Source organism: Adelges cooleyi, unplaced genomic scaffold (assembly GCF_023614345.1).
Source record: "Adelges cooleyi isolate 19-005CV unplaced genomic scaffold, UGA_ACOO_1.1 ACOO_flye_CR_arks_rails_tigmint_CR_PRNA_212, whole genome shotgun sequence".
Classification (NCBI taxonomy): domain Eukaryota; kingdom Metazoa; phylum Arthropoda; class Insecta; order Hemiptera; family Adelgidae; genus Adelges; species Adelges cooleyi.
This window is the reverse complement of record NW_026095874.1, coordinates 1-11,553: the sequence shown is the minus strand read 5'-3', so window position 1 is coordinate 11,553 and position 11,553 is coordinate 1. Positions and strand designations below refer to the sequence as shown.

The 11,553-nt window shown below is 28.7% G+C and overlaps 1 protein-coding gene and 1 long non-coding RNA gene across 2 annotated transcripts; both read right to left on the bottom strand.

Annotated features, from left to right (window-relative positions):
- Window positions 1-4,202: 4,202 nt before the first annotated feature.
- On the bottom strand, window positions 4,203-7,940 carry LOC126835087 (52 kDa repressor of the inhibitor of the protein kinase-like). The gene is made up of 3 exons (XM_050567387.1): window positions 7,917-7,940; window positions 6,331-6,556; window positions 4,203-4,846 (listed from the first exon to the last, which is right to left on the bottom strand). Exons 1-3 carry the CDS (start codon window positions 7,938-7,940, stop codon window positions 4,203-4,205), a joined length of 894 nt encoding a protein of 297 aa, XP_050423344.1.
- Window positions 7,941-9,684: 1,744 nt separating this feature from the next.
- Window positions 9,685-11,341, bottom strand: LOC126835088 (uncharacterized). Its single transcript, XR_007685135.1, has 4 exons — window positions 10,562-11,341; window positions 10,335-10,471; window positions 9,829-10,019; window positions 9,685-9,736 (listed from the first exon to the last, which is right to left on the bottom strand). It is a non-coding gene; the product is annotated as an uncharacterized LOC126835088 (long non-coding RNA).
- Window positions 11,342-11,553: the final 212 nt, after the last annotated feature.

The following is an 11,553-nucleotide window of genomic DNA, read 5'->3' as shown; positions in this document are numbered from 1 at the left end:
GTATTTTATCGGAAACTTTTAAATGGAGAACAACAGCTTCGAAAATTTTTGATTTATTCTCGTAGTAAAAATGTAATTTACTTGAAAAATACATTTGGGGGTCTGCTCGTTGGGCAACTATATTATCTTTAATCGTGAACTACAATTTGCAATAAAGATAAGAATCTAACTAAAGGCAATGTTTTTGATGACGAAATTTCTCTTGGCGGGTTTTTGGTAAAATCGATGTTGGTACTATCTGTAGTATTCAGTGGCGGTTCTGGCATTAAATTGTTGAGGAGGCAACAACTTTGTACCCTTATTGATAAAAAAAGCGCAAAACCCCCAGACCTAAAATTTCTTCATACTGGTATACTTCCCTTTTTTAACTGTAAGAGAAGACTTTTGCTTATTATCCTAGTTATTAGTTATAATCGCATTACCGGTCCTCTATTAAAATAATTATCATTAAAATGTACGAACTTAAGATAAATGTATAATCATAAAAACATATGTAAATACAATTTACAAAAGATGAAATTATAATCGCAAACGATTTCCTGTATGGATGCTGCTTAATAACCACTATACTGTCATATACAGGATTCATTTTGAAAAAAATAAAGCTAATAAGTATAATAATATATAAACTTAAGAAAACTAAATAAAACGCCAAATAGTAAACCGGTATCAGAATTAAGTAAAAAATATAGTGATATCAAAATTCAAATTGGGACTGCTGATAAATAATTTAGTGATAATGGGAAATGGCGTTTTGTTGTTGGCAGTGTCGGTGCTGATGTACATGCTGAATGTCTATGTCCCATTTCTTCCCCAAGATAAGAACGATCATCGGCCAGTTGCCCACAAAGGCAATATTTTTGTGTCGCCTCTCGCAGAGAATTGCGCATGCGCTATTTGTATTATTTTATGTATGTGTGTGTGTGTATGTTGTGAACACAACAACATAACGTGAGACATTAGCGGCAGCCACCTCCGCCGGCTGCCTTTATGCCACGTGACTAACAACAGGCAGCGGCCGGCGGAAGGCGGCCGTTGCTTTCAGATGGTCACCGCTGATACGGAGAGACGTTATTTCAAATTCTTAAATTTTTTTTTTCGCTTTCAAAAATTATTGTTTATATACATTTTTTCCAATATTTTCGATTGAAAATATTTAATGTAAACCAAAATATCTCATCATAATAACAATATTAAGTACATAGTTTCCTCAATTTTCAAGGGAGGCACCGCCTCCCTTGCCTCCCCGGGAAAACCGCCACTGGTAGTATTACAGATTTTATAGGTTATGTAACATTTATTTCTTATCACGCGTTATCATTTTTTGGAAAAACTACCCCCAACTCGGTTTTTGATTGTTTTGGTTAAATAGCCATTCGTTAGCCGCTGTCAATATAGGTCCGTCAACCTACCTGTCATGACGGTGTATTAGAAAAGTCGGTAATCAATAAATATGAATCGTTGGTCAACCAAACTATCACAAAACATTTTATTGTGTTTGGTTATCTGTATACTCATCTATCGGACAATGCGATCATAAATAAGTATTTTATTGGCTCCCGGTCTTTGGAAAACCAAAGAAATATAACAATATTTAAGAGAAAATGTAATATCTTTACAAAGTCATAGCTAACGACTAGATGGATAAAAACTAATAATTCAAACGATAACATATTTTTAAATTTTTCGCCTACAAATGTATGGAATTAAAAACATATGTTGCCATTTTAAAACGTGAACTTAGACCCTTTTAATCGTATAAGAAATGAAAATACAAATGTTCAAAGCATTGAAAAATGTAGTATAACTTATACGTAAGAGAATAGGAAAACGTGTTTTTTCAAAATGATTATATTTTCCGAGAAAATCAGCGTTTTACGTTAGTTGGATCGCGCTGTATAGTTAACTAAATAAATATATAGTTTTAAAGGTCGATAAAGCTCCAGAAAATGCCAAAAAAAAAAAGATAAAAATTTAAATATTGTTCAATATTGTAGTAAAAAATGTTTACAAAAATAAAAACTAAAAAATTACAATTATTTTGAGAGTGAACCAATGCTGGGCTCACCCGATAAAATAATAAATACATTGTCCTACAATATACCTATAGTTATAAGGAATTGGTGTAAAATAATATTTTATAAAATAAAACAATGCGCAATTTTAGAATTTATGAGTTGGAAATTAGTCTTAAAAGATAAGTCTAACATATACGAATACGGCACTCAAAAGAGAAAAAGTAGCACATGTGTTATTTAAAAAACATTATATACTTATTTATATGCTGGCAAATACTCTTGATATAGGTACATATGTATTACACCGGCTTGTTTATATAGTAACTGTTATTATTGATGTTAATATTACATTTGTTTCACCGCAACCTTTCAGTGTAAAACAACATATTTCTCCAAACTGTTTTTGCTAATTTTTCCTGTTTCAAAGAATTTCTTACAGCTAATACAATATGTTTAAACTGTATTTTACTGTTTTTGTGTTGATGGTCGTTGTGTTGATTGGAACAACGTGCCAGTCAGGACTAGATAAAGTCATTTGGAATTTGACGATGGACAGCCGCCATTTGCACTGCAGTGTACATATGATTTCCTACCCGGGTTTTGGCATGGTGTTGCCCGAAGTCAAAAACTTTGACAGAACTTCACTTATTGAATTTGGAAAACCAAATTTGCCGATCCTGCAGGTCGAAACACAGGTAATAAACTTCTCATAGAAATTTAAATATTTTGTGCTTAAAAGTTTCTCCGAAATCTATTAAAACATAAAATACCTCTCTCAAAAAGTTATATAAGGAAGAACAAGTCATTTGGAATTTGACGATGGACAGCCGCCATTTACACTGCAGTGTACATATGATTTCCTACCCGGGTTTTGGCATGGTGTTGCCCGAAGTCAAAAACCTTGACAGAACTTCACTTATTGAATTTGGAAAACCAAATTTTCCGATCCTGCAGGTCGACACACAGGTAATAAACTTCTCATAGAAATTTACATATTATTTTGTTTTTAACACTTATATACCTACCCCACTGACCAGAACTTGTAAGTTTAAAATTAATTGTTGAATTTAACTCTATCGCTGTATTCTTTAAATGTATTTAACAGGTTGTTGGAACGACCTTTCTGACTGGCATCCGAGAAATGGGCAAAGGCCTATTCGCAAAGGTGTGTTACGGAGTTGTGGTCAGTGCAGTAGCTATTGTGCTGATTTTTGCTAGTATTGTCATACTGGTACTCTTACTTACGGCTATTGCACCTTTGCTACTTGTATTGACTTCTTATGCACTGTTCCTGAAACTGCTGACTATCATGGTATTTCTGCCGCTGTTTCTAGTATGGATAATCGTCATTGTCATTGTAATTTATATCGTTATTCATTTGAAACGTTCACATATCGTATAATGTTATCATACATTAACAATTTTCACATAACTTATATTATTTTTGTATAAAATAATTGTATATACTCCAAGCAGCTGTACACCACAGCCATGGTGCGTAACCCGTCTTATACACATATACAACACTTATACAATCATAAAATGATTTTGTATTTCACAAGTTTACTGGTTTGTTTTTTTATGCAAATATATTTTGTAGAAATATCGCATGTTATTGGATCGTTTTTATTAATACCGTTATACAACAGAACATATGTAGTGAAGCTATTTTTAGATACCGTCGACAATTACTTTTAACTCAATACTTTTACTCACATTTGAAAAAAACGCTTTTACATTTGTCCCGCTTAACCCTACCTGTACCACGTGGTGGCGGTTAGGTTAGTATTAATACCGTACATTAAAAAACATCTTGCCCTGTTTATATTAAAGATTTGAATAGAAAACAACTCTATGCAAACGAAACTCGATTTGTTACAACCAGGGGCGTATTTAGATATTTTTTTTGGGGAGGGGCTGAGGCATTGAGTAAAAGAGCTGTGTAAAGAGTTATTTCTAAATTCTGATCCAGAAATAAACTTTAAAAATTTGGCCAAACTTACCCATTTCCCAACCTATTAAAAACAAGACTTCGAAATTAAGTGTAAAATTGTAATATTATAATTCTGATATAATTATTATTAGTTACACAATCTCAAGTCTTACAAAATATTATATAATAAAATAAAAATTATAATTCTTATTAATACTTATTAATACTAATTATAATAATAGTAAAACAAATTATATTAAATTCAAATTTCTCGCTTTACCACTGTTGGCAAATTTGTCTAATACCATATCATCATTTACATCAATGTCTCGGTGAATGGATAAAAGTGCTAGTCCTACTAGCCTGGACTCAGAAGTTGTATTTCTTAAATATGTTTTAAGTCTTCTAAGAGTAGAAAAGCTGCGTTCAGCCGTAGCGGTGGATACTGGAATTATAGCTAGTATTTTTAGTAATTCAAATATGTTAGGGTACATTAAACGATCACAGGCTCTTAGAGCTTCTATAGCAGTTGCAGGTCTTAAGTTTTCTTCAATATTTTTCCATTTAGCCTGCCAAATTTCATACTCTGCTTCTATAATGTCGTTTAGCCCAGGTAAATCACTTTTATAAAATTCGACAGCTTTTTTTAAATTAAAAAATGGTTTTTCAACTATGATACGAGGTAAGACAAATTGTAATGAAATTATAGTTTCATTATGAGGTAAAAATCTTTCATTTAATGCCATTATTATATCGTCCAAATACGGTATAAAAATAGTTTTTTTGTAAAAATCTTCAATATTATTAAACGGGACATTGCTTCTATTTTTTTGATTGCTGCATGTTCGAGGTATTTTTGGTTCAACATTTAACTTTATAGCAATACCTTGAGCGTCTTTATAAATATCGTTAAATTTTAAATCAACGTTTTCTCTTATGGTATTTAACACAGAAACCACCTGGGTAACTTGTTTAAGAGCGTTAAAAAGATCGATATTTTTACTTTGTAAATATTTAGATAAATTATAAGTATAACTTAATAATTTACTAGTTACGCAAACAGATATTAAAAAATTAAAATTACAAATACAATGTAAAAGACTATTAGTCCTTATTGAAGAATCCGTTCCAGAACATTCATTCTGCAGTTGTTCTAATGCAGCAAGAATGGGTTCTAAAAATTCTTTAAAAAGCATAACTGCTTCATGGCGTAATACCCATCGAGTTTCGCATAAAGATTTTAATTTAGTGGATTGTGAATTTGGTTTAATTTCTAGTATTTTATTTTTAAGGACTGTAGTTCGTTTTGCCGAACAGTTAAAAAATGAGCAACATTCACTTATTATACCAAAAGCATTTCGAATATCTAGAGATTTAGACGCATCTGATAAGCAAAGATTTAATGAATGTGCTACACAGTGTGTGTATAATGCTTTTGGGTACATATCTTTAATGATTGCCTGAACACCTCTAAAACGACCACACATTGCTGCTGCCCCGTCATAACCTTGGCCTCGTATTTTGCTTAAATCAAACCCATTTTTTTTTAAAGTTTCTTTAATCGTGTTGGCCAATCCTTCACCAGATAAATCATGAACGGGAACAAATGTGAGAAAATCTTCTCGAATTGAAAAAATTTCCTCGTCAACATAACGAATACATAAGGAAAATTGTTCAACTTGAGATATGTCAGTGGTTTCATCTGCTAGTAATGTATAAAAATTTGTTTTTGATACTTTTTCAAGTATTTTTAATTGAATTAATTCCCCAAACACATTAATTATTTCATTTTGTATAAGTGAGCTTGTATACATAGATTTACCACCACTAGTTTCTAAATGTTCTTTTAATACGTTATCACCATTTTTTGCGCGATATCGAAGCAAACAACGGAAATTACCATCGTTATTTTTTGGTTCTTCTAAAGAGATTCGACCAGAATCCTCATGTCCCCTTAACGCTATTTGCTGTCTGCCACATAATCTAACTGTTTGAATAATTGGTTTAAGTTTTTCGCGATTTTTTAAAATTTCATCCTTTCGTTTATTATTTAATTGTACCAATATATAATCTTGTTTTTTATCTAAAATAGCCTTTATGTTATCAGCGGTAAGCAACGAATTTTTATGATATTTATTTTTTTCGTGTTTTCTGAACTCTTCCAATGCATCAATTTCGTCAAGGGTTTTAAAACAAGTTTGCCTAACTGCTCATGAGAACCCTTACCAGCCTGACTTGAATTAAAAAACAATACACAGTATTTACAAAAAGAACCTTCTCTTAATTTTGAATAAGCCAACCATTTAAAAGTGTCAAGCCATTTAATTTGAAATTTACGTTTATATTTTCCAGTAGTATCATATGGAAAATCAAACTTACAATCAGGGGTCCATACGTTTTGTAAAATAGAAACCTTTTCTTCGTCACTTAAATTTTGTTTCAACTCAACATAAGCTCCTATATCAAACTTAGAATCTAAAATATGTTTAATTACCGGAGAACTAACTTCTACACTTGAAGCGGCTTGTTTTGTTTCAGATGCCACAGTGTCTTCATCTTGGAAAACATTTGATAAAGATGGAACAGTTCGTTCCAGATCGGTTGACTGTTTAGATTTTTTAAAAAAAGTTAACAATGACTGAGTTCGTTTCATTATATTATTTTAATAAAATTAATTTTACACAACAGAAACACAGAACACAGAACACTGTACACACGTCTACACACGTTATTAGTAAAATATACTATGAATTCGATAATATTTCTTGGCAAGCTAAACCCCCAATTCTTAACATACCATACAAAAAACAAATAAAAACATTTCGTTTTTGCTTTATTTTTATATAACATAATTATTATTCTATTATTTCTATAACATCTGCGATTAGTTTGATTTGTTATTGATATAAGTAGGTATATATGTATACAGGCTATAGCAATCTTTTTTTTTTATCGTTGACATTTTTTCCCCAATATAAAATATACTACTGATGTTTAATTGTTTGTATTTATTTATAATAGCTCTACAATAGTAGTGTACACTGCATGTATCGCGAAATAAACCGAAATAATATGACGATGATCACTCCTATCCCTACGCTTTGCCACAAGACTGAAGACAATTGGCGCCCGTAAATCAGCCGCCCAAAATATGATAATAACAACATCAGTCGTTGTGTTATAAAAATAAAATCATAAATAGCAATTTATTATTTTTAAAACGACTATACTGAACTTCTACAATATTTATATCCTATAGATAAAGGGTATAAGCTCATGCCGCTTAGGCAGACTTAAAAAAAATTTCCTGGAATTTCGGGGGGGGGGGGGGCGGTTTTTTTTTCATGTCCTGATCGATTTTTCAAAAACAAATCGTTGTATACGTTAACCCGTCACCGGTCTTGTGCAAGTACTTATATACTTGGAAATATATACCGGGTGATTGGTTAACTATGGACCACTCAATATCTTAGAAGATATTAGACTTTTTTAATTTTTTTTTTTTTGTACTATTATAGTTATTAAGTGGGACAAATTTAATGTATTTTTCAAAATTTTAACACCATCCCTTATGCGTTAAAACCATATCAACTTTGGATTTTTAAATGGTAACCCCCAATTTTTTTTTGATGATCGTGTTTATTTTTTTTTAATTTAATTTTAGGCGTAAAAACTAGATAAATCAGACAAGTACTTTTAAAGTTATAGCTTAGTACTACAATATTATAATATTAGCTTATATGAGATGCTTTTATAAGTTTTACAGCTAAAGAAAAAAATCGTTTATCGCCGGATCTCACGTTTCACAAAATAAGATTGATTAACGATACGGTTGTAGATTAAAGTTAATAGTTGACGGTCGTCGGTCACAATGAAAACGAACTAATAATAAATCTATAACAATATTATATGGGTAATGTCTTCTTATCTGTTTTTTCTGTAGTGTTCCTAGCGGTGCGGTGTACCTGTACGTATTGAATATTAGGCATTAGCTGCTGTTAACAAACAATATTATGAGCCCTAGTAAATAGTTTTTTTTTTCAATTTCAACCATAGGTTACCGTGGTCTAATCACGGTCTTATATAGAGTATATACCGTGGTTCTACCAAAACGATTCGTTACTAGTGTAGATTAATACCAACACAGAACAAATTATTATAAAAATACGACTACTTGAAAACTAATAAAAAAGTTCATTATTCTAATTTTTCAATTATTATGGTTATTTAGCGTCTTGGTTTTTACTTTAAATATTTAGCGTCTTGGTCTTAATAAGTGTTACTTGTACTGGTGTCTTAACTAGTCAAATTATTAATTCTGTTAGTGAAAATATTTTTAAAAAAACTTTAATAAATAACATTCAATTTTTTGTTTTTTTAGTATAATGTTGTATTACATACAGTTAATAGATAATATGTACAGAATATATACAGAAATAAACAAAAACTAAACTTAATATGTACAGAAACTATTTTAGCATTTGTCTGAACTGGTTATGATAGGTACTTAAGATGTCAAACAACATCTTTATAAGGCATCTAGTGTGTTTCTTAAAATGTTTAGATAACAAAGGATTCCATAAGAAATACGTTCATCCAATACTTGTGCACCAAAATAAATTTTCATTTTTATAATTTAAAGTTGTAACGCGTTAATTTTAACTATTTCTAGTTCAGTATTTTTAATTATTAAAAGCTGTATTTATTTATTAACTCTTTATTATATTACACTACTATATTATACTGTATATATTTCATAGTATTGACTATTCTTACTTATTTTAATGTGTTCATAATATGAAGAGTAAAAGTATGTTTTTTATTTAATAAATGATTGTTTTTTTCGTTGTACGAGGTATAAACAAAAATTTAGAGTGACAATGAAAAAGTACAATTTTTTTTGTTTTTGTATGGCTTTTTTAACAGTCATAAGCTTAAAATTCAATAATAATATTACTAACAAACATTTAAATACTATATTATGTTATGTTTATTATGATAATAGTAAAATAAAAAAACAAGTAACAAGATAAATAATACGCTTATAAGATACGAATAAACATTTTTATTTGCTAAATCATATTGAAAAACTAAGACTAAATAAAATTAACATATCTATAATTAACTTGTAAATAATAGAGGTACAACATATTGCTGTATATAGTGATGTATTTATAGGAAGTTACCTTGGACAGTAAAGTTTGTTTGATAATTTCCCACTAGAAGAAATCCATCTCCATTTACATATTTAAGTTAAAAAATATTTATAAGTATATTCATTCAATTTACTTTTTTACACTTAATTCAATAGTTAACATTTTTTTTTTTTCTATTTTGTGTTTTATAATTTTATTTACTTTATTACTTATAAAAACTTAATCGTAAACCACTAGAAAGTTGTCAATAAATTCTGTAATAGCTAATGCCAAAACTATGCCATCATGAAAATAATTTCAAGATTTGGATTAAGACAATAACATATTTTAGAAATATTAACATTCTCAGCAGCATTTTAGATTAAATTAATATTAAATAAAGAATTCATCATTAATAATTAATAAATAATGTATAACAATTATAGATATGTTAAGTATATGTGTGTTTAAAAACTTTATGTCACTTTTAAAATGATAAAGTACTTTTAAATTATTTTATTGAATTACATTTTTAGCCGAATAACTAAATATATATAGTTGTCTAATATTTGATTTGAACTTGTGAATCCATCTTATTCTTCTTACTGACTTAATGGAAATTCGTTATCTGCAATAGTGTGCCACAGTAACTAAAAAAAAATAATAATAAAAATAAATTGTTAGAGATGAATTCATAGAAATTAACTAAATTATTGCAAACTGATGATCTTATATATTTTACCTTAAAATAAAACACCTATAAATTTACTGAAAATTGAATACCACAACATTTGACAATGTATTGATGGAATAAGATTAGACTGATTGACTACAATAATATAATACACCAAATTTGACGTTGGTAGTAGTGTAGTTGTAGACAATAACAAATATCAATTTAAGTTGAGATAGTCCATATTAATATTGAACATACTGAAACATATAATTAAAAAAATTAAATAAGTTCCTTAGATACTTAAATAATTATATGGTTAAGCAACAAATATCAGTATACACATATATTTTTTATAATTATACAAGTATGATAATTTTTAAGTCAAACGTTAATTTTTAAGTAACGCATTTTAATTAAACATATTAAGTATGATAAACATAAGTAATCCAAAAAAACTTATTATTTAAAAACATTTTATATGTTCATGAAAAATAAAAAACGATTAATTATATTTTTCTAATAAAAAAATGTACTTATACAATACACCTATATTAATAAATACATTATCTTACCTATTGTTGATTCAGTAAATGATGATTGAAGATTCAATTTTTTCATAAAAAATTTTATATTTTTTCTTTGAATTCAGATACCAATATATTAAAACACAAAACTACACATTTATAAGTTTCTCAGAACAGACATAATACTGTAAAAATAAAAGTTTTATTTAAAATATCATCAAGCATAATTCAAATTACTCTATTTATTTGAAATAACATATTATTATTATAAGTACCTTTAATTTTGATATTTGATGTGCATACATTTTATAAGTAAGGTTTTCTAGACTTGTCACTTGAGCAAAACTCCATCTCGGTATTCACATTGATTATGGATATTTAATATCAATGTTATTATTTAAAACACAATAAATGTTGACAAGTTCATAGATCTAGTAAGTTATGATACTATATTATTATAATATACTATGAAATTAAGACGTACAAATCGCATGAATGAACAAAATGTGTCAAATTAACCAAAACATATAATTGCTAAATGCTGGAAAAATATACACAAGGTATTGATAACAAATTAAACATACCTACTATTTTATAAAATAAATGTAAAAGTGTGTAGTGGTGGTATATTTGTCAGTCGATATAGCGGTTATCATTATTATTTACTATCGGTGAATTATTTACCTAAAGTAAATAGTGTTTGGTACGGTTATGATTTTTAAACGCTACTATAGCTATTGTCAAAGTTAATTGTCAATAAATAATAACAGAGCAGTCAAGTGTCACCTTAATATGTTAGCGTCTCCAAGATATTTAATTTATTTTTTACACTCCCTTTAATTTTAAAACTGTGTAGCTCGTTAACTACTCAATCGATTTACCTAGTTTTTACGCCTAAAATTAAATTTTAAAAAAATAAACACGATCATCAAAAAAAAATTGGGGGTTACCATTTAAAAATCCAAAGTTGATATGGTTTTAACGCATAAGGGATGGTGTTAAAATTTTGAAAAATACATTAAATTTGTCCCACCTAATAACTATAATAGTACAAAAAAAAAAAAAAATGAAAAAAGTCTAATATCTTCTAAGATATTGAGTGGTCCATAGTTAACCAATCATCCGGTACACCAAGACGCTAATTTTGTAAGGTATTACGAAAACGATTTAAAAAATTGCCTTTTTTTACTACACCCTAATGTATACATAGTGATCCCCATGGTGTTAACACACTAATTTTCTCGGAAAATATTAATATTTTTATAAT

Coding starts and splice junctions, on each gene's coding strand:
- LOC126835087 (XM_050567387.1), bottom strand. CDS start 7,940: ATGCCTAATATTCAATACGTACAG. Junction 6,557..7,916: donor CTAATATTCAATACGTACAG/GTACACCGCACC, acceptor AAATCTAAACAG/TCAACCGATCTGGAACGAAC. Junction 4,847..6,330: donor AAACGTATGGACCCCTGATT/GTAAGTTTGATT, acceptor ATATTTATAAAG/ACGCTCAAGGTATTGCTATA.